This window comes from Mandrillus leucophaeus, unplaced genomic scaffold, assembly GCF_000951045.1.
Source record: "Mandrillus leucophaeus isolate KB7577 unplaced genomic scaffold, Mleu.le_1.0 Scaffold24, whole genome shotgun sequence".
In the NCBI taxonomy this organism is placed as follows: domain Eukaryota; kingdom Metazoa; phylum Chordata; class Mammalia; order Primates; family Cercopithecidae; genus Mandrillus; species Mandrillus leucophaeus.
This window is the reverse complement of record NW_012102476.1, coordinates 4,296,782-4,317,154: the sequence shown is the minus strand read 5'-3', so window position 1 is coordinate 4,317,154 and position 20,373 is coordinate 4,296,782. Positions and strand designations below refer to the sequence as shown.

At 55.2% G+C, this 20,373-nt stretch overlaps 2 protein-coding genes across 4 annotated transcripts in view; both read right to left on the bottom strand.

Moving 5' to 3' along the window:
- Positions 1 to 2,304: 2,304 nt before the first annotated feature.
- TGFB1I1 (transforming growth factor beta 1 induced transcript 1) lies at positions 2,305 to 8,151 on the bottom strand. Of its 3 annotated transcripts, none has more exons than XM_011982530.1 (11): positions 8,015 to 8,151; positions 6,662 to 6,777; positions 6,483 to 6,535; positions 6,231 to 6,373; positions 5,969 to 6,056; positions 5,750 to 5,855; positions 5,448 to 5,642; positions 4,026 to 4,199; positions 3,660 to 3,741; positions 3,213 to 3,361; positions 2,305 to 2,954 (listed from the first exon to the last, which is right to left on the bottom strand). In XM_011982530.1, exons 1-11 carry the CDS (start codon positions 8,025 to 8,027, stop codon positions 2,688 to 2,690), a joined length of 1,386 nt encoding a protein of 461 aa, XP_011837920.1. In that variant the 5' UTR covers positions 8,028 to 8,151; the 3' UTR covers positions 2,305 to 2,687. The 3 variants fall into 3 exon arrangements, with proteins under 3 accessions (XP_011837920.1, XP_011837922.1, XP_011837921.1); XM_011982532.1 differs by lacking the exon at positions 8,015 to 8,151 and adding an exon at positions 7,993 to 8,002; XM_011982531.1 differs by lacking the exon at positions 8,015 to 8,151 and adding an exon at positions 6,968 to 7,013.
- A 5,195-nt stretch (positions 8,152 to 13,346) lies between these two features.
- ARMC5 (armadillo repeat containing 5) overlaps positions 13,347 to 20,373 on the bottom strand; it is an 8,591-nt gene continuing 1,564 nt past the window's right edge. Inside the window, exons 3-8 of the mRNA XM_011982559.1 lie at positions 20,169 to 20,367; positions 18,149 to 18,256; positions 17,261 to 18,047; positions 15,294 to 15,790; positions 14,534 to 14,666; positions 13,347 to 14,438 (exon numbers count right to left, since the gene is read on the bottom strand). Coding sequence (XP_011837949.1) covers positions 13,628 to 14,438; positions 14,534 to 14,666; positions 15,294 to 15,790; positions 17,261 to 18,047; positions 18,149 to 18,256; positions 20,169 to 20,367 — 2,535 coding nt within the window. The 3' untranslated portion in view covers positions 13,347 to 13,627. The remainder of the gene's footprint in view (positions 14,439 to 14,533; positions 14,667 to 15,293; positions 15,791 to 17,260; positions 18,048 to 18,148; positions 18,257 to 20,168; positions 20,368 to 20,373) is intronic.

Genomic DNA, 20,373 nt, shown 5'->3' with positions numbered 1-20,373 from the left:
AAAAAAAAAAAAAAAAAAAGCCAGGCGTGGTGGCACATGCCTGTAATCTCAGCTACTCAGGAGGCTGAGGCAAGAGAATCGCTTGAACCTGGAGGTTCAACCTCAGGAGGCAGAAGTTGCAGTGAGCCCAGATGGCACCACTGCACCCCAGCCTGGGTGACAGAGCGAGACTCTGTCTCAAAAAAACAAAAACAAAAACTCCTACTTGCAAGAGCACTGCATGCTCGGGAGGAACTAGGGAGGGGCCGTGGCATGGACACCAGGGAAGCGCTGGCTTTAGCTAGGCGATCAGGAAGGTACCGCTCCTTCATTACTCATGTCACCTTTGTACTTGGCTGTCATCTGTCTCCCCTACTAGACTTCGGCTCCCTGAAAGCAAGAGTCATAGCTGCTTGGTTCCCCATTGTCTCCCCAGAGCCTGGCACAGGAGTGCTTAATAAATATTTGGTGAATGAATGAATGCCAATTTGGGCATCCTCAAGATAGGAAGGTGGTTACAGGCTGGGGTGGGGGGGGACATTCTTCGGGGAGAATATATGGAAGGGAAAGAGCAGGAGACCTGGGAAGACCATGGGAGAGGAGCCTTAGAAAGGAAGAGATCTGGGGACCTGGGAGAGGCTGGGGCCAAGGACGCCTCACCTTTTCCTCGTGCCCATACATGCTCCCTGCAGCTTCTAGCTCTTCCTGATGAGCTGGAAAGGACTCTGAGGACCTATCGCTTCCAACACCAGAGGTCCCTAGAGTCTGGACCCAGGAGGCCACCCTGGGACATAGGGACTCAGATGGAACCTGAACTTCTTCACACCTGAAACCCGTGACCCCATCCTCCATACCTGAAAACCCCTGGCCCCATCCTTCTCTGCTGGGACTTGGCTCAGGTCCTGGGTGTCAGTCACTCCAGGAAGCATACCTTGACTCCCAGTCTGGGTTAAGAAGCCACCTTCTGGCTTCTATAGCCCCCAGTGCTTCCTTCAGTCACACCCTGGCCACACCAAGTGTCATCCTCTGTCCAAGTATCTGCCTCCTCAGCCTGGGGCTCTCCAGGACAGTGAGCCTCACTTATCTCTAGACCCAGCACCACCCAGCACAGGGCTAGGCTGGGAGAAGCCTCAGTTGGTGGCAGATGGGCCAGCAGGGACAGTAAGTAATGGCTCTGAATGCGCTGATTGTTCTGCCTTGACTGGGACACCTAGTGGTGGGAGTGAGAAAGGGTTAAGCTGAGGCTTAACCCTTTCTACATGAAGCATTCAGCTGATCCAAGATGTTGTGGGTCAATAGTAAGACAGAAGCTGTACCTTAGTGCCCAGAACCAAAAGGTGGGCACAGCTGGCACTCTGGGTAGAACTCCATCCCTCAAGGCCCTTTAATAGGGGAAAAAATCTAGGAACCAAAGGCAGTGCAGGAGGGGAGCAGATTAAGCTTGTTCCTTTCCTTCTTTCCTTTCCTTCCCTCCCTCCCTCCCTCCTTCCTTTTCTCTTTCTTTTCTCTTTTTTCTTTCTCCTTCCTTCCTTCTCTTTCTTTCTTCCTTTCTTTTCTTTCTTCCTTTCTTTTCTTTCTTTTTTTTTTTTTGAGATGGAGTCTCATTTTGTTGCCCAGGCTGGAGTGCAGTGGCGCCATCTCTGCTCACTGCAACCTCTGCCTCCCGAGTTCAATCGATTCTCCTGCCTCAGCCTCCCCAGAAGCTGGGATTACAGGCGTGTGCCATGCCCAGCTAATTTTTGTATTTTTAGTAGAGACGGGGTTTCACCATGTTGGCCAGGCTGGTCTCGAACTCCTGGCCTTAAGTGATTCACCCGTCTTGGCCTCCCAAAGTGACATGAACCACCGTAAGAGCTTATTTCAAGAATAAAGGGAAGGGTGGGCACAGTGGCTCACACCTTTGGGAAGCCAAGGCGGGAGGATCCCTCGATCCCAGGAGTTCGAGGTTGCGGTGAGCTATGGCACCACTGTACTCCAACCTGGGTGACAAAGTGTGACCTCATCTCTTAGGACAAAAGAAAACAAAGCAAAACATAGAACTGAAGGAGTAATGAGGGCGGGAAGATTCGGTGGGGCCTCAGTTGGGGCTCTTGTCCTGGCTCTGCCACTATCTGTACAGTCCTGCGCGGGTCGCCACCCTTTCCAGCCTCAGGCTCATCTGATACTTGAAGCAGGAAGTGCAGGAGTGGCTATCTGCAAGGGCTGAGGCTGCAGGTCCCGCTGCGGCCACAGGGCAGTGGCCTAGAGACGGCCGGGGACAGAGCCAATGCGGGGGCGGGGCGTCAGGGCCAGGCTCCCGCGCGCATTCAGAGACAGCACGAGGGAGACGTGGAATGCGTGTGTTTATGTAGGTAGAAAAAGTGCACAGAACAGTGAGGGTGCAGGGAGCAAGGACGTCCTGGTCTGGCCTCCGATTCGCTGGAATTGCAAGGACCCTCCCCCAGTCAGGGGGCCCCCTCAAGGGTGGGAATAGAGAGTGGAGGCTCGCACAGGAGCTCTCGTCTGTGTGCGATTCACTTTGTGGGTGTGTGGGTTTAGGTCTGGCTGGGCCTTTTCTGAACTTGACCCCTAAGGACTCAGAGTACCTTAGGGGCGGGGCTCTCCAGTGGGTGGGGCCTCACACTCTGAAAGCGAGGCCTCTGGGTCTGCAGGACCCGCTTTACCGGGAGGGCGTGGCCTCCGGGGGAGAGGGCGAGCCCAGCGGGCTGTCAGCCGAAGAGCTTCAGGAAGCAGGGCTGGCAGTAGGGCTTGCCGGCGCGCTCCTGGAAGGAGCCTTTGGTGAGCGGGCGCAGGCAGAAGGTGCATGTGAAGTGATCCGGGTGGAAGCGGCGGCCCAGGGCCGACACGCAGCGGCCGGTAACTGGGAGGCCACACGTGGCGCACAGCGAGCCGCGCCGTGCGTGGAAGTGGTTCTCGCACAACGGGCGGCCCTCGTGCTCGAAAAAGCTGCCTCCCGAGAAGGGCGCGAAGCATTCCTGGGGAAGGGAGGCCGCGAAAGAGGACAGAAAGGTCAGCGGCCCCCGCCAGACAACGCGCGTTACTAGCGGATAACGCCATGGGACCTCGCCGCCCTTCCTAGACGCGAAGCCTCCCGTCCAGTGGGACCCTGCCAGGAAAACTCGCCCAACCCGAGGCTCCTAGCAGCACCTCCAGTGACCCGCCCCTCCAAGGCCCCGTCCCACAGCCCTGCACCCTTGACCCGCCCCTCCAACGCCCCGCCCCGCAGCGCGCACCCTGCAGACGAAACAGTCCGGGTGCCAGAGCGCGCTAAGCGCCGAGATGTAGTTATCCAGGATGGGGCCCTGGCAGCCCTGGCAGCGCGGGGCGAACAGCTGCAGGAAGTCCCGGCGGCAGTAGGGGCGGCCCTCGCGCTCGTGAAAACCTAGGAGAGGGAACCGAGTGGGCTGAAGGCAAAGGGTGCGGGCGGGACGGGGAACCCACAAGACCTGAGATCTGGGGCGGGAGGAGGGGCAGTCCGAAGGAGGCTTGGGGAAGGAGGAGCCGGGTCTGGGGCGGGACGGAGCGGGAGGGCTTGGGTCCGGAGTCTGTGTGGGAGAGGGCAGGGCTAGAAGAGAGCAGAAGGAAAACCATGGCCCTAAGGACTCCGGAGATCGGAGGGGCTGGGGCGAGACGTCGAGGGGACCCGCAGCTTTTAAGGTGGGAGTCAAGTTCACTCTCACCCTCATCTCCGAAGGGCTCCCCGCAACTGACGCAGCAGAAATGCTCTGGGTGCCAGTGAGTGCCCAAGGCGGTCACCATTTTCTGCAGGGAGGGAGAGGACACTCAGCGCGGCCTCCGTGCCTTCGCGCCTTCCTCTCCCGCGCGGAACCCGGGTGACTGGGCTAAGGCATGCGTGTGGGGAGGGGGAGAAGATCTAACTAGGAACGTGGGAGTCAGAAAGGAAGAGTGGAGTCCAAGGGGCCGTGGACATTGCCAAGGGGTAGGGGTAGGGTAGCGCGGGTGGGGCGGGACCCATGCGGTGGAGGCCCGTCCCACAGCTCTCCGGGTGAGACAGGGCGGGCTCAGTGCGGCCGGGCAGAGCTCACGTGTCGGATGGGCTGGTTGCAGAAGCCACATCTTGGCGAGAAGCGCTCAAAGTAGCACTCGGGGCAGAAGGGGGCTCCATCCTTCTCGAAGAAGCTGCTGCCTCCCAGGGCGGTGGAACAGCCTCCGCAAACGAAGTGCTCGGGGTGCCAGGCGCGGCCCAGAGCCGTCACCACCTGCGAGTGGGAGGTGAGGCGTGGTCAGAGCGGCTCTGACGGCCACATGCCCAGCGAGGCAAGGTTTACGCGGCGTTTTTCGAGTCCTCTCTGAGCGATCAGAATAAAGAATCCAGTGTTCCAGATCACGCAGCCTGTAAGCGATGGAGATCCAGCTCCCATCTTCCACCTGCGCTCCAGGATTGACCTATACATGAGGCACAGCAGGCACAGAGCCTGGAGCCCACAATACATTTAGGGGCCCATAAAAACGTTTTACCTATTTTTAAATCAGAGTTAAGACCAGGCTGGGTGGCTCGTGCCTCTAATCCTAGCATTTGGGAGGCTGAGGTGGGAGGATTACTTGAGCCAAAGAGTTTGAGACCAACCTGTGCATCATGGCGAAACCCTATCTCTACAATAAATAAATAAAATTAGCCGGGCGTGGTGTCGGGCGCCTGTAGTCCCAGCTACTCGGGAGGCTGAGGTGGGAGGATTGCTTGAGCCCAGGAGGTCGAGGCTGCAGTAAGCCATGATCGCACCACTGCACTCCAGCCTGGGTCACGGAGTGAGACTTCGTCTCAAAATAAATAAGAGGGAGGAAGTGAAAAATCAGTTTTTAAAAATTCAGAATAAAAAAATGAACTAGAAGAAAATGCTTTAATATATAATAATAACATACCCATCTTTATACCAACACAGGCATAAAAAACTATGTATTTTAATGGACAAAGGGATTCATGAAGATGAAAGTGCCTATGATTTACAAAAGTCACAATGCCACCCTCCTTTGCTGAGATGGGCAATTCTGGGCTAGGAGTCAGGTACTTGATCTAGCAGGGGGCACTAGGTTAAACCCTAGGCACAGCTGTTGTCAATCACATCTGCTCAGTCAATAAGCCAGGGACCAGTGAACCCAGTCCAGACTCTGATGGAGGAAGAGAGAGCCTTTGCAGATGCATAAGAGATGGTGAGTGGAGTCACTGAGTGTTTTGTGAAGATTGGATGAGATGAGGGTTTGTAAAGGAGCTGGCACAGTGCCTGGCACACAGTAGGACCATAATAAATGGTAACATGGTTGGAATTTTCACCCTACCACTAATCTGCTGTGTGGTTCAGAGCTTCAGTTTCCTCATCCATAAAATATAAGTAACAATGATACCCACTTCCCAGATTAACTTATTAAAAGGCAACAGCATAAAGCCCAGCTCCCACTAAAGATGGATCTGTGATAGGTCTCTGCCTCCCTTCTCACAAGGCTCCACTTACTTGCCCAGCAATAGCTTTATTGCAGGAGCCACAGAGGCCCTTGGCCTGAGTGGGAACACCCCGGCGGCTGAGGTCAGACTGCAGCAGCCCCAGCATGGTGTCTAGGCTGCCCTTGCCAGTCGGCTCCGGTGGGGACGGGGAGCCCTCGTTTGTGGAGCTTGCCACTGGTGGCTGGGTTGGCCCAGAGGCTGGAAGCTGCAGCGGGGAGGACATGAGAATTGAGTCAGCAAGGCAGCAGATGTGGAATTGTCTAGAAGGGGTTGGGGAGCCACAAATGGACACTGGCCCACTGCCCAACTCACATGGTTTTGAACACGGAAGTCAGAGAGTGAGGCCATCAGTCTATCCAGCTCCAGAGTGGCCGAGGTGGCAGAAGGCTTTGGGAGGCCAGGAGATGGGCTGGAAGGGCTGTGAAGAACATGCTTGTGTCATCTCAGAGCCTCCCAGAGCAATGCTCCCTCTAGTGACTCAGACATCCAGGACTAATCTCCTCTCAGCCCTGACAACAATGCCAAACTCACAGGCTGGGTCTTTTCTTGTCTTCAGACTGGTCCTCCTTCTGCTCTCCTGAAGCCACCTTGCTAGATGGGAACTGAGACATGATTTCATCTGGAGAGAGGGGAGGAGGAAGCTGCATATAGGGCTGTGCTCAACGCACCCTCCCACTTGAGGCTTTAGGTCCCTTTAACTGCTACTCTGGGAAGTGTATTCTTCTTAGTCTCTGCCCTGCCCTTCCCTCCCCTGTCCCCATCCCATCAAGGTCTCTCTCAGTCACCCTGGTACCTGTGATGTTGAACTGGGTGGCATTAAGTTCCTGAAGCAACCGATCTAGCTCACAGAGCCCAGTACCCAAGACACCGCTGGAAGAGGAGAATGGAGGGGCCGCCGGGGCTGCAGGCTTTGGGGACCGAGGCTTGCATACCGTGCTGGGAAGCAGAGTGGGAGCCTGGGTTCAGGGGTGGGGAATCCAAGCCTCCTCACCTGTACGGATGAGCCTCAGTTGGCCCCCTATGCCCTGGTTGCCAGACCCCTCACCTGTACAGATGGTCCTTGTCCCCCGAGGCTCCTGAAGACTCCCCAGACCCTGTCTACAGAGCGGAGACGCACAGGTGGGATGACAGGCCTGCACTCTGCCCCACTCAGGCTGAGATCCCCCATACACTAGGCCGAGTCTGGCCCTAGTGGCTGCCCCGGGCCCCAACATCCGATCTCACCTGTGGCTGGTGGCCATAGGATGGGGGAGGGGTGAGAGGCTCTGCAGGGCGCTCTTTGGGAGCCCCTGACCTTGGCATGTGCGAGGTGGTAGTCTCCAGGTCAGAGAGCAGGGCGTCTGCAGGAAGAGGACATCAGGGAGAGAGACAGGGGTCACGGTTAGATCGGAAGAGAAGGTTCCCAGTGGGTAGTACTGGAGAAGGACAGAAGCCATTATTAAGAGCAGAGGTCAAAGGGCCAGAGCCAGGCAGAGCACTGCTCAAAGGGTAGCAAGGAATATTTATGACCGGAATATCCCAGTTGCTCACGCTGGGAGCCAAGCACAAACCCAGCCTCCTGACTATTTTATTCTCCCCATCTTCTCTGATGCAGTCAAAATGGGCTCTTCAACCAAGCCAAATTTGGCTCCCCTCCAAACTGCTCCATTGGCCCAGTGCCTGGCCCCCAGCTTTCTCACTGGACGCTCTCTCTTCAGTGCTCCTTAACTCCTCCCCCTACCTACACAGGCCCCGCCCAGCCGAGCCACTACCAGGCCCCTGAGTCCCGCCCTGCGCTCCTCACTGGCGCTTCGCTGGGACCTGTCTTCTGATTGGCTGCTTCTCTGCCGTACCGCAGTTACCCCTACCGAGCAGCGCCCTCTACCGCCGGGGGCCGGAATCCCCTCTCTCCGGTGGAGCGCACAGCCTTCCAGCTCCAGGCTCCGCAGGGAGGACGAGATACCTGGGTCCTCCTTTCCGGACAAGACACCACTCTCCATCCCTGCATACCGAGATCCGGGTCCTTTGAGCCCCTTCACTTCCAGAACCCAGAAGTCCTGCCCTCAGTCTTCGTCTCTGAGCACCCGCGTGAAACCCTGAAGCCTTCGCGGGCGCCTAGGCACTCCTGAGCTACTATTCTCTTCCTTCCTCCAAGGACCCGACCCTCACCGTGCTCAGGAGCCCTTAACTCCTCCTCTCCCAAAACCCTGGCGCAGGCAGGCCCTCTTTTTTTCTCCAAAACTTGGTGCCAGACTTTCCCGTGCCCTCTACTTTCCCGGTCCCCGGGCCGAGGCCCCTTTAACCCCTCCCTCCCCAGAGCCCCGCGCCCGGGCGCCCGCGGGCGCCGCACCTCCCGTTCCACCCTCCGCAGCCTGGGATGGAGGAGCGGAGCGAGGGAAGAAGGGAGGGAGCGGCCGGCCCGGGAAAGGCAGGAAGGGAGAGGCAGGAAGGGGGACGTGGAGTTGGAAAGGAGGCGCGGGCAGAGGCGAAAAGCAGAAGCAAGAAGACAGGGATGGGGAGATGCGGGAGAGCGACGGCGGGGAGGCAGATCTGGGTAGCGGTGAGGGGCCACGGACCCGGGGATCCGGCCCCACTCACCCAGGTCCTCCATGGCGGGGCGCGGGCGGGTGGCGCGGGGCGAACAGGGCGGGGGCCGTGTCCGGTGGGGGCGGGGGGCGGGGGACGTCCGGGAGCTGGAAGCCCGGCCGTGACCATGTAAGGAAGCCGGGACCCGCTGGGATGGGGATGGGGGGGCGACGAACGGGGGAACCCGAGGTAGGGGCGTGGAAAGGAGGGAGCGCCCCGGCCCACCCGAGCCCAGCCCGCCGGCCTGCCGGGGAGGCGGCCACACCCCAGCCTTGGCCTCAGCTGCAGGGAGCCCCAGGAGGCCAGTGCCAGAAAGAAGTGGCTTCTCCAGACCAAGCCCCGTAGCCGCTCCCTAGGGAGACTTACAGACATGGACTGCAGCCCCCAAGCAGACACCCCGCACAGCCAGAGCCTGAGTCCTAGACAAGAGGCTCCCTCCCACCCATGCCATTCCTGGGAGACTTGTCCCAGACGGAATTTTTGGACTGGTAGCAGGAGAGATGTTCTAAGGCTCAGACCTCAGATTCAGAGACCTTCCCATCGGAGACCCTGACAGATTAAATAGAGGCCCCAAGAGGCATACATACCAGACACAAAGAAATCTCAAGGACAGGGACAGACACAGTGAACCCACCCACAGACTCTACACTGGGACCTTCCCTCCAAGACTTGGTCATAGACACAGGTAAACTCGAACCCCGGGCGCAAGCCCTTTGCAAATTCGGGGAAAACACTCGCAGGCAACCAACCCCCAGCCACAGCCACAAAGTAGCAAGGCTTCCCTGGACTGAGACCCTGAGAAACGAGGTGGAAACAAGAGGCCCTAGAGGTAGCCGTGGACCGACAACTGTGCAGCAGCCACTCTCTTGGACAGATCTGGGCACTGGACTGTGGGTCTCAACGCAGGAGCAAATCAGAACAACCTGGGGAGCTTTTTAAAATGCCAGACGGGAATGGTGGCTCACACCTAGAATCTCAGCACTTTGGGAGGCCAAGGCGAGCAGGTCACTTGAGGTCAGGAGTTCGAGACCAGCCTGGCCAACGTAATGAAACCTCGTCTCTACTAAAAATACAAAATTAGCCATGCGTGGTGGCAGGCGCCTATAATCCCAGCTACTTGGGAGGCTGAGACACGAGAGAATTGCTTGAAGCCGGGAGGCGGAGGCTGCAATGAGCTGAGACTGTGCCACTGAACTCCTGGGCGACAGAGGAGACCCTGTCTCAAGAATAAAAAAGAAAAAGAAAAAAAAAAAAGGGCAAATGACCTGAATAGACAGTTCAATACGTTACATAAATAGCCAATAATTACGTGAAAATATCCTCAACATCATTAGTCCCCAGAGAAATGCAAATCAAAACTACAATGAGACGCTACATCATACCTATTAGGATGGCAATAATAAAAAAGACAGGTAATTAGGCCAGGAGTGGTGGCTCATGCCTGTAATCCCAACACTTTGGAAGGCCGAGGTGGGTGGATCACCTGAGGTCAGGAGTTCAAGACCAGCCTGGCTAACATGGTGCAAACAGTCTCTACTAAAAACACACAAAAAACTTAGCTGGGCATGGCGGCAGGCGCCTGTAGTCCCAGCTACTTGGGAGACTGAGGCAGGAGAATCCCTTGAACCTGGAAGGTGGAGGCTGCAGTGAGCTGAGATTGCACCACTGCACTCCAGCCTGGGCAACAGAGCGAGACTCCATCTCAAATAATAATAATATTTTAAAGGCCAGGCTTGGTGGTTCATGCCTGTAATCCCAGCACTTTGGGAGGCCGAGGCAGGCGGATCACCTGAGGTCGGGAGTTTGAGACCAGCATGGTTAACCTGGTGAAACCCCGTCCTACTAAAAATACAAAAATTAGCTGGATATGGTGGCAGGCACCTATAATCCCAGCTACTCAGGAGGCTGAGGCAGGAGAATCACTTGAACTCGGGAGGCAGAGGTTGCAGTGGGCAGAGATCGTGTTAGCCTGGCTAACATGGTAAAACCCAGTCTCTACTAAAAACACACACAAAAAATTAGACGGGCAAGGTGGTGGGCGCCTGTATTTCCAGCTACTTGGGAGGCTGAGGCAGAAGAATACTTTGAATCTGGCAGGCAGAGGCTGCAGTGAGCTGAGATCGTGCCCCGGCACTCCAGCCTGGGCAACAGAGTTAGACTCCATCTCAAATAGTAATAATAATACTATTTTAAAGACCAGTCTCGGTGGTTCACGCCTGCAGGCCGAGGCAGGCGGATCATCTGAGGTCGGGAGTTTGAGACCAGCCTGGTTAACTTGGCAAAACCCTGTCTCTACTAAAAATACACAAATTAGCTGGGCGTGGTGGCAGGCAGCTGTAATCCCAGCTACTCGGAAGGCTGAGGCAGGAGAATCACTTGAATTAGGGAGGCAGAGGTTGCAGTGAGCAGAGATCGTGCCACTGGACTCCAGCCTGGGTGACAGAGTGAGACTCCGACTCAAAAAAAAAAAAAAAAAAAAAAACCTGAGAAAAAGAGGCATTTAACAAGTTTTTGTGAGGATGTGAAGACATTGGAACCCTCACACATAGCTGGTTGGAATGTAAAATCATTCACTAACTTTGGAAAATAGTCTGGCAGTTCCTCAGATGTTTAAACATAGAGTTATATGATCCAGCAATTTCCCTTCTAGATATGTAACCAAGAGAAATAAAAGCATATTCCACAAAATACTTGTACATGAGTATTCATAGCAGCATTATTCATAGTAGCCCCAGAGTGGAAACAACCCAAATGTCCGTCAACTGATGATTGAAGAAACAAAAGTGGCATATCCATGTCTTAAGTCTGTTTTGTGCTGCATCATGGAATACCTAAGGCTGGATAATTTATAAAGAACAGAGATTTCTTTCTTTGTGTTCTAGATGCTGGGAAGTCCAAGGTCAAGGGCCCTGCATCTGGTGAGGGCCTTCTTTCTGCCTCATCCCACAGCAGAAAGTGGAAGGGTAAGACAGTGCAAGAGAGGGGGTGGGGTGGGGGCAGAACCCATCCATTTATCAACTGTCCACTCCCTTGATAATGAACCTACTCATGCAATAATGCCATTAATCCATTCATGAGGGAAGAGCCCACATAACCTAATCACTTCTTGAAGTTCCCACCTCTCAGCAGTTGCACTGGGGGTTAAGTTTCCAACACATGAACTCTGCGGGGACATGTTCAAACCACAGCAATTCATAAAGTGAAACTGTATTATTCCTAATAAGAAGAAATGAGATGATACAGTGTGGATGAACCTTGAAAACATTATGCTATGTGAAAGAAGCCAGACACAAAAAATCACGCACTGTATGATTCCATTTATATGACATGTCCAGAATAGGTCATCTGTAGAGGTAAGATGTAGATTAGTGGTTGCCTAGGATTGGGGGAAAGGGAGTGTTATGGACTGAATGTTTGTGCCTCTCCCACTTTTATACACCAAAGTTTAACTCCCAGAGTGACTATATTTGAAGATAGGGCGTGGCTGGGCGTGGTGGCTCACGCCTGTAATCCCAGCACTTTGGGAGGTCAAGGCAGGCAGATCACCTGAGATCAGGAGTTCGAGACCAGCCCGGCCAACATGGTGAAACCCTGTATCTACTAAAAATACAAAGCTAGCCGGGCATAGTGGCACCTGTAATCCCAGCTACTTGGGAGGCTGAGGCGCGAGAATTGCTTGAACCAGAAAGGCGGAGGCTGCAATGAGCCAAGATTGCACCACCACACTCCAGCCTGGGTGACAGAGCAAGATTCCAAAAATAAAAATAAAATAAAATACTGATGCCCAGTCCAATGTGAGTAAAAAGGTCCCAGGCATCGATAGTTTTTCAAAGCTCTCTGCTTGGTTCTAATGCATAGCCTGAAAACCAGAGACCTGGACCAACACTCACAGAGGCTCAGAGACAGCAAGTGTCAACCTCAGCTGCCCAGAAGCAGACCTTGGCAGGCCCAGTGCAGCTCTCCCCAAAATCAGCCTGCCACTGAGGAGTCAAAAATCTGCAAGCCAATTATTAAAAAGTAAAAAAGCAACAGATGTTGGCATGAATGTGGAGAAAGGGGAATACTTATACACTGTTGGTGGGAATGTAAATTAGCTCGACCTCTATGGAAAACAGTATGGAGATTTCTCAAAGACCTACAACTCTATCATTTGACCCAGAAATCCCACTACCGAGTACCTACCCACAGGAAAAGAAATCATGTAAAAGACAGCTGAACTCGTTGTGTTCATTGCAGCACTATTCACAATAGTAAAGTCATGGACCCAACCTAAGTATCCATCAACAGTTGACTGAATAAAGAAAATGTTGGCTGGCACAGTGGCTCGTGCCTGTAAATCCCAGCACTTTGGGAGGCTGAGGCAGGAGGACTGCTTGAACCTAGGATTTTGACACCAACTGGGCAACATAGCAAGACCCTGTCTCTTTAAAAAAAATGAAAATGTGATACATATACACCATGGAATAGTACACAGCCTTAAAAAAAGAAATAATGTCCTTTGCAGCAAAGTGGATGGAGCTGGAGGCCATTATCCTAAGTAAACTAACCCAGGCACAGAAAACCAAATACTGCATGTTCTCCATTATAAGTGGGAGCTAAGCAATGGGTACACAGGGGCATGAAGATGGAAATAGACACTGGAGACTCCAAAAAGGGGGCGGGTGGGTGTGGGGCAAGGGCTGGAAAATTACCTATTAGGTATAGTGTTCACTCTTAGGGTAATGGGTTCACTAGAAACCCAATCCCCCCAGTACACAATACACCCGTGTAACAAACATGCACGTGTCCCTGAATCTAAAGCAAAATAATAGTTAAAAAAAAAAAAAAATCTGGAAGCCAGGTGATGGAGACCCTGCCTTGGAGACCAAAGCAATGTGAGCCCTTCCCTTTCCTCAATGCCAGCACAGGTCTTTGTCTGTCCCTGGGCATGAGATTCCCTCCACAGCAGGTCTTCCCTCAGACAGACAGCAGTAGGGCACATGGCCCAGGAGATGAAAAGGGAGCCAGAGAATGGGGACCCAAGATGGGCAACAGTCAGTAATGCAAAGGCCTTCAACACATCATCAGACTAACAGCATTCCCTCAGCACAACCCTTTCAGCCCCGAGCAAGGTCTGCGTGTCCAGTTGGGTTGCTGTGTCAGAGCAGTGAGGCCCTGACAGCAGGAAGCAGGCTTCCCCTGGGGCCCAAAACCACATCCTAAGCAGCAGCCTGGGAACTCAACCCTGTCCCAATACTTATTAAACTGTCACATGCAAGGGTGGTCTGTGTCCAGACACAAAGACCTGAAACAGACCCTGCTTGGTGGGCGAAGAAACAGAAGCAGACACACCACACGACACGGGTATCCAACTCCAAAGTGTTTAATCTCAACTCCAGAGGTCTGGGCCAGGCCAGGCACCTGGGGCCCTGGGCTGTTCTGCTTCTCTGGGCCCCATGCCCAGACCCTGGCCTTGGCTTCTCACTCCCAGGTCTTCAGATCGTCGTCATCCTGGGGTCCGGCTCCATGTTCTCACTGCTCCTCTATGACGACTCCTTCTGCTCAGCCTCTTCCCTTGCCAGTCTTAGGGAGGCTCCTTCACAGCCAATTCATCCTTGGGTCCCCTTCCCAGGGGACTTCAACAGTCTAGGCAGGGACCCTTGCCCCCAACTCGATCCCCATCACCACGGCCAGTAAAGCCTCTGTCAGGGGCCCTGCCTCTTCACCTGCTGCCTCCACAAGCCCCACCAGGGCCAGACCCCGCTTCCTCGGGCACTGCTCTGGCCCCAGTGTCCAGCGGGCACAGTGGGCAGCCAGCCGGGGCCGGCCCAGGCGAAACACCTCACCCACTGACTCTGGGCCACCCTGGGGTCCTAGGTGGATGCGGCCCACGGCCTCTTCCAGTTCCTCCTCCAGCCCAGGCAGTAGGAAACGGCCAGCAGCCTCCAGTGCCTCCTCGGCCTCTGAGCCCAGCAGGGGCTGGCCTGGAGGGGGCACGGGCCCCAGGGCAGCCCCACAGCCCCGACAACCATGCAAATGATGCAGGATAGGCCAGGCTGCGCCAGGTGACAGGCCTCGCAAGGGCACCAGGTCCATCTGGGCTTCTGCAAAGCTGCCTGACAGCAGGGCCCGGAAGAAAGGGGAGGCGGTGGCTGAGGCTGCTCGCTGGGCAGGGAGCTGGAGGCCTGAGTCCAGCAGGAAGTGCAGGTCGGGAGCTGGGACAGGGGCTGGGCCCAGCAGAGGTTCATAGAGGCAAGGGGACGGTGAGTCTAGGTCCATGGGGACTGCCTGTGGGACAGCTGGGCTCATGGTGGGAGACACCAGGTCTTGGAGGCAGGAAAGGGAGTCCGCGGCAAAGAAGAGGAAGAGCGGGTGTGGGGCCGGCCGGGTCAGCGCCGCAAGGAGGAGCCGGAGGCCACCCTGCTCCAGGAGCAGCCGGCGCCACAGAGCGGGCTTCCTACAGGGAAGAGAGGGCCTTTCAGAAGGTGAGAAACGGGCCTGGGAAACACAGCACTCCTCCCCAGCCCGGCAAGGCACCCACTTCCCACTCACCGGCAGATGAAGGGCAGGGTCAGCGCACAGGCCACGCGGTCCTCAGGGCTCCCGGAGAGTAAGAGGTGCGTGAGGGCCCCGACCCCGAAGGGCGACTCAGCCTGAACCGTCAGGTTCTGCAGTAGCCTCTCCCCTGCAAGTGGAAAGCTTGTCAGGCTGGGAGCTGGGGTCTGAGACAGGACTCTGGGCCCATGAGATGAAGGAGGGTAAAACCTCTGGGTGAGAAATCAGGGCACTGAAGAGGCAGTGCTGGGCTTGGGACACTGGGAACCTGAGGTCCAGGACCAGGACAGAAGGTGGGACGGTCAGGGTGTAAGTCTGGGCCCCTGAAGCAGCCTGTGGTCAGGGCACAGCAGACAGGGCAGTTCCTGGCAGTGCTGGGGGTGGTGGTGAGGGCGGGGTTCACACCGGTGGGGTTCACAGGTCAGGGTGCTGGTGGGGAGCAGTCAGGACAGCGCTGAACCAATGGCACAGCCACGAAAGAACCACAGACCGGCCTGGATCCTGGGCGTGGGGCTGCATCTGGAGTTAGGATATCTAGGCCCCAGGGTTTGGGCAGAGGACACAGCAGAATTCTGCCTGTAGGCCCATGGAGGGGCCAGAACGTCCTGCTCCCCACCCCACTCTGGTGACAGGTTGTCTGGAGGACGGGCTGGGGAGGACGGGTGAGTGGAAAGGTGAGGTTCTGAGCCCCTGGAAGCCATGGGGGAGGACGGCGACTCGCACGGGGGCAAGGAGACGGGTGGGTGTGGGAACTTACCCAGCTCTCGGTGGCGGCTGTGGAGAGTGGGCCGGGCACGTGGTGCCGGCCAATCGTCGGGCGCCACCCCCAGCACCAGCCAGGCCCGCAGCAGCGCTGCGCCATAGCTGCGCACAAAGGCCTCGAGGCAGGCAGGGTTGCAGGTGAGGCGCGACAGGATGCGCAGTGCACGTGGGCTGGGCGGGCCCGGTGCGCCGGTCACATAGGTCAGCAGGCCATACAGGGCCGGGCCGGTCACAAGTGCCCCGCTTGGGTCAGGGGCCTGGGAAAAGCGTGAAAGCAGCAGCAGGGCTGGCCCTTCGCGTCCCCAAGGCTCCTCGATGGCGGCGGCGGGGCTGCGGCTTGGAGTGCGCTGGGTGCGCGGTGCCCGCAGCGAGGTCGGGGTGAGGACCGGGCTGGCCGGCTCCACGGGCTCCGGTGGAGGACACTGCTCAGGAGACCAGTCGGGGGAGATGTCATCAGGGCCCGCGGCATAGCCCTCGGAGATCAGCCACGACCTGTGGAGGGAAGAAAGGAAGGAGACTGAACCCAGTGCCAAGGTGAAGGGGCAGAGTCCAAGAGGCCTAAGCGGTCTTTTTTTTTTTTTTTTTTTTAAAGAAACGTGGTCTCCCTCTGTAGCCCAGGCTGGAATGAAGTTGTGGGATCCTGGCTCACTGCAGCCTTGAACTCTTGAGCTCAAGTGATCCTCCCACCTCAGCCTCCCAAGTAGCTGGCACCACAGGTGTGTGCCCCCACACTCAGCTAATTTTTTAAATGTTTTGTAGAGATGGGTCTTGCTATATTGCCCAGGCTGGTCTCAAACTCCTGTGCTCAAGCGATCCTCCTGCCTTGGCCTCCCAAGGCGCTGGGATCACAGGTGTGAGCCACTGCATGAGCTAAAAGCTGTCTTGGAGGGAGGAAAAGCCAGGGGAGAGGAGGGTGGAGAAAGGGGATAAATGGAAGTGAGAGGGGATAGGACTAAAACCTCATTCAGCAATTACTGATGCCTGTCATGTGCCAAGCTGTTCTTTAGATGCTGGATAGAAGCACTGAACAAAGTGCCTGTCCTCCTGGAGTTTATGTTCCAGTGAGAAGAAGCAGACAAGAAGTGAGAGTACCATAAGTTATGTTAGTGTGGGACCAGTGTAGAGTACAGGGGTCATGGAGAAAACAAAAAGGAAATAGGAAGCGCTGGGGGCCGGGCATGGTGACTCACACCTGTAATCCCTACACTTTGGGAGGTTGAGCTGGGAGGATCACTGTAAGCCAAGAGTTCAAGACCAGCCTGGGCAACAAAGCGAGATCCCCAACTCTAATGTTTCAAAAAAATAAAAAGAGTTCCTCAGCTTTCCTGTGACGCTTCAGCTCATGAGTGACTTAGTAAGAGAGTAAGAACTTGGACTCCAGAGTCCATCATCTTAATCTGCGTATATCCCACCTCCCAGTGAACCTGTCTGGGGCCCAAAGTTCAAAAGTGCTGGGGTGGAACCAAGGTTAAAAGGTAGATCCAGCCAGTGCAAAGGATCACACCCGTAATCCCAGCACTGTGGGAGGCCGAGGCGGGTGGATCACCTGAGGTCAGGAGTTCGAGACCAGCCTGACCAACACGGTGAAACCCTGTCTCTATTAAAAATACAAAAATTAGCTGGGCATAGTGGCCAGCACCTGTAATCCCAGCTATTCGTGAGGCTGAAGCAGGAGAACTGCTTGAACCCAGGAGGCGGAAGTTGCAGTGAGTGGAGATGGCACCACTGCATTCCAGCCTGGATGACAGTGAGACCCTGTCTCAAAAAAAAAAAAAGGTAGACCCAGGGGAGTAGAGTGTGTTAGACAGGAACTGGCAGGTGGCTGTGTGGGAATCAGGAGTCTGGGTAATAAAAGTCTTATTCAGACAGAATGGGGGTGGAGGTAGTGAAGAGGACCAAGACAGACACAAACCCCACGCCACCACACTGCTCACTCTCCCAAGCCCTGAGGCAGGGACTCACCTGAGGCTCTGGAAACTTCCAGCCTGTGCCCGCTCAGGGGTCCTCTCCTCAGGGAAGTCCCAGGAAGCAGCTTCTCTTCCCTCTTCTTCCTCCTCGCCAGCCTCACCACACAGCTGCCCAGCCAGGAGAGGCACAAGTCCCAGAGCTTGGAGCCGGCCCAGGGCCCCAGTGTCATACAGAAAGCCCACAAGGGCAGCCACAATACGAGGGTGCCATGCGCTGGCACGAGGGTCCCGCAGCAGGCCTATCAGTAGATCCAAGCCACCAGCATCCCGCAGCCGGGCCCGGTTGATGGCCTCACGACACAGGAGGCACACAGCCCGCACCAGGGGCTGCTGGGAGGCTGGACTAGCTCCATTAGGACCCCGGCGCTGCCGAAGCTCATCTACCAGCACCTCCACCCCACCAGCATTGCCCAGTGCAGGCCGAATCAGGCCCTGGGCACACAGGTTGGCGAGGATCAGAATGGTTCCCTCGCGTACTACCCGCTTGGGGTGGGATGCCAGGCTGACGAGTGGGCCCAGTCCCCCACCCAGACTTAGCTGCTCAGCACAGGCCCGGGAGCAGCCTCGGCTGAGTTCCAGGAGGGCACGGACGAGGGCTGAGGTCAGTGCAGCATCTGGGGCAGTGGCTAGGAGCTCGGCCAGAGGGCGCACTGCTCCCTGCTGTGCCAGGGCCAGGCGGTGCTGGGGTGAGTCTGCCAGGTTGCGGAGGGCACGCACCACGCTCTGCAGGCACTGTGAGTCCTGGCAGGCTGTCAGGCTCTCCACAAGCAGGGGAACAGCACCTGAGGGCAGGAAAGAGGAGCACAGAGGGTGAACAAGGACAGACACTCAAGCCTTTCTTCCACTCCAAGCCCTAGCAGATCCCACCCTCAAAGCCTCTCACCAGCACAGTGGATGTCCCCACAGCTCTCAGGTTCCATGGCTAAGTTCCCCAGGGCACGGGCCGTTCGGTTCTGGATGCTGTCTGTCTTCATGCACTGAAGAATGGTCACTGCAAGGAGAGTTTGGGCTTGTGAGGGTTCTACCCCTTACTGTCTCTCTCATCAGTCACCTCGAGAATGTGGCCTGAGAGGCCTGGGAAGGCTTTCAAAAGAGGCTAATGCTCGGCAGGGCACAGTGGCTCAAGCTTATAATCCTAGCACTTTGGGGGACCAAGGTGGGTGGGTCACTTGAGGTCAGGAGTTCGAGAACAGCCTGGCCAACGGGGCCAAATCCCATCTCTACTAAAAATACAAGAATTATCTAGGTGTGGTGGTGCGTGCCTGTAATCCCAGCTACCTGGGAGGCTGTAGCAGGAGAATTGCTTGAACCCAGGAGGCAGAGGTTGCAGTAAGCTGAGATCGTGTCACTGCACTCCAGCCCAGATGACAGAGCAAGACTCCATCTCAAAAAAAATTAATAAATAAAAGGAAGAGGCTAACACTCAAGCTGGGTCTGGAGGGGTACACAGGAAGGTATTTGCCAGAAGTACAGTGGATGGGGGAGTGAGAAGGCATTTCGGGTTTGGAAGTAGCCTTTCCAAAGGCCCAGAGGTAAGATGCAGTGTCTGTGAAAGGCTTCAAATGTCAGGCCAAGGGATCAGGACTTGAATGTGAAGGCACTGGGGGCCACACAAGGGTTTTATGAAGGGGAGTGACATGATACAATCTGGCATCCATAGGGAGAATGCATTATGGGGGAAAGAATAGGAAGGGAGGAGTCAAAAGGCTATCATAATAGCCCAAGCATGAAAAGACAATAGCTTGAACCAACCCAGCTACCAGCATCACACAGCACAGAGGTACCAGTCTCTGGGCACACAACGGAAGTAGGGAGAGAGAGAAGCATGAAAAATATGAAAAATAGTAGCTGAGTGATGGGGGTTATTTAATAACCAAGGCTCTTATCAAACATAGATGGTCCAGATGCATTTTATGTAAATTTTAAATACATTAATGTTTCCCTTTATCCAAAAAGTTAAGATGTCATCAAAACTAGCTTAATTTTGTGGAAGGCAGGTAGTGACATGTAAACTGCTTTCACACACTGCCACTAGGAGGCACCAATTTAGCTGGTAAACAGAAAAGCTTCTGTTTTGCTAGGATTTGTTCTTACTGTGCTGGTTTTAATTATTTTTATTTATTTTTTCCTGCTTCCTAAGTGACTACTGGTTTGTTTAGTTTTCTAAAATATGAGGTCTTGTTATGTTGCCCAGGCTGGAATGCAGTTCCTATTCACAGGCACAGTCATTGTTCGCTGCAGCCTCTACTTCCCAGGCTCAAGGGATCCTTCCCCCTCAGCCTCTCAAGTAGCTGGAACTACAGGCGTGTACCACTGCACCCAGCTTATGCTAGTTTTTAATAAGCTGAAGTCCCCATGCTTAGAATATTTGTATATTCGTACTATATTTGTACTTCGTTTTCTCCCCACTTTGATTTTCTGAGGTAGCTATCACTGTCCCATTTTACAAGGAATCCTAGCCTCAGAGGGGTTAGGTGACTTTTGCAGAACTCCCTTTCTGAACCACTACACCTTCCAGCTCAACAGTGGGACTTCAGAACCTTGCACAGGGCCGGACACATAGTGGGCACTGAATATCTGCTATGAACATCATAACTGGAGAATAAGAATCATCTGGAAAAGTCACCAAATAACCCTTTGGCCTCCGCTAGTCTAGCTTCGAAAGAAGTCCTCAACAACCAATTCCTAGATAATGGCTGTAATTATCTGGTCTGGGAGGGCTCTCTCTCATCTAAAGAGACAGCAGTGACGTCACGGGGCACAACAGCTTGAGAAACAGGAGCGGTGCGCCATCACAAAGCACGTTATTCCGGGATATGACACAAAGAACTCCAAACTCCCGGCCCAGACAGCGAGCGAATTGCAAACCCAATCTTTCTAGGAAACGGAGGCGGAGCACTTACCCAAAGGGAGTATGCCTCCGAGTCTGCGCACTTCGGCCCGGCACGCCCCTTCCGTACAGCAATCTGCTAGGATGCTAAGCGCCAAGTCCAGCGTCTTGCGCAGGCGCACTGGCGGTGAAGGCGTAGACGACGGCACAGAGGAGGGGGCGGGGCCCGACGATGCGGGGGCGGGGCTAGAAGCTGCTGACGCGGCCGAGGGGGCGGA

Excerpts from the sequence above, each read along its gene's own strand:
- TGFB1I1 (XM_011982530.1), bottom strand. Across the intron at positions 6,536-6,661 it reads CCTATGGCCACCAGCCACAG|ACAGGGTCTGGGGAGTCTTC; the intron begins GTGAGATCGGAT and ends TCCGCTCTGTAG. Across the intron at positions 3,742-4,025 it reads GCAACCAGCCCATCCGACAC|AAAATGGTGACCGCCTTGGG; the intron begins GTGAGCTCTGCC and ends CCCTCCCTGCAG.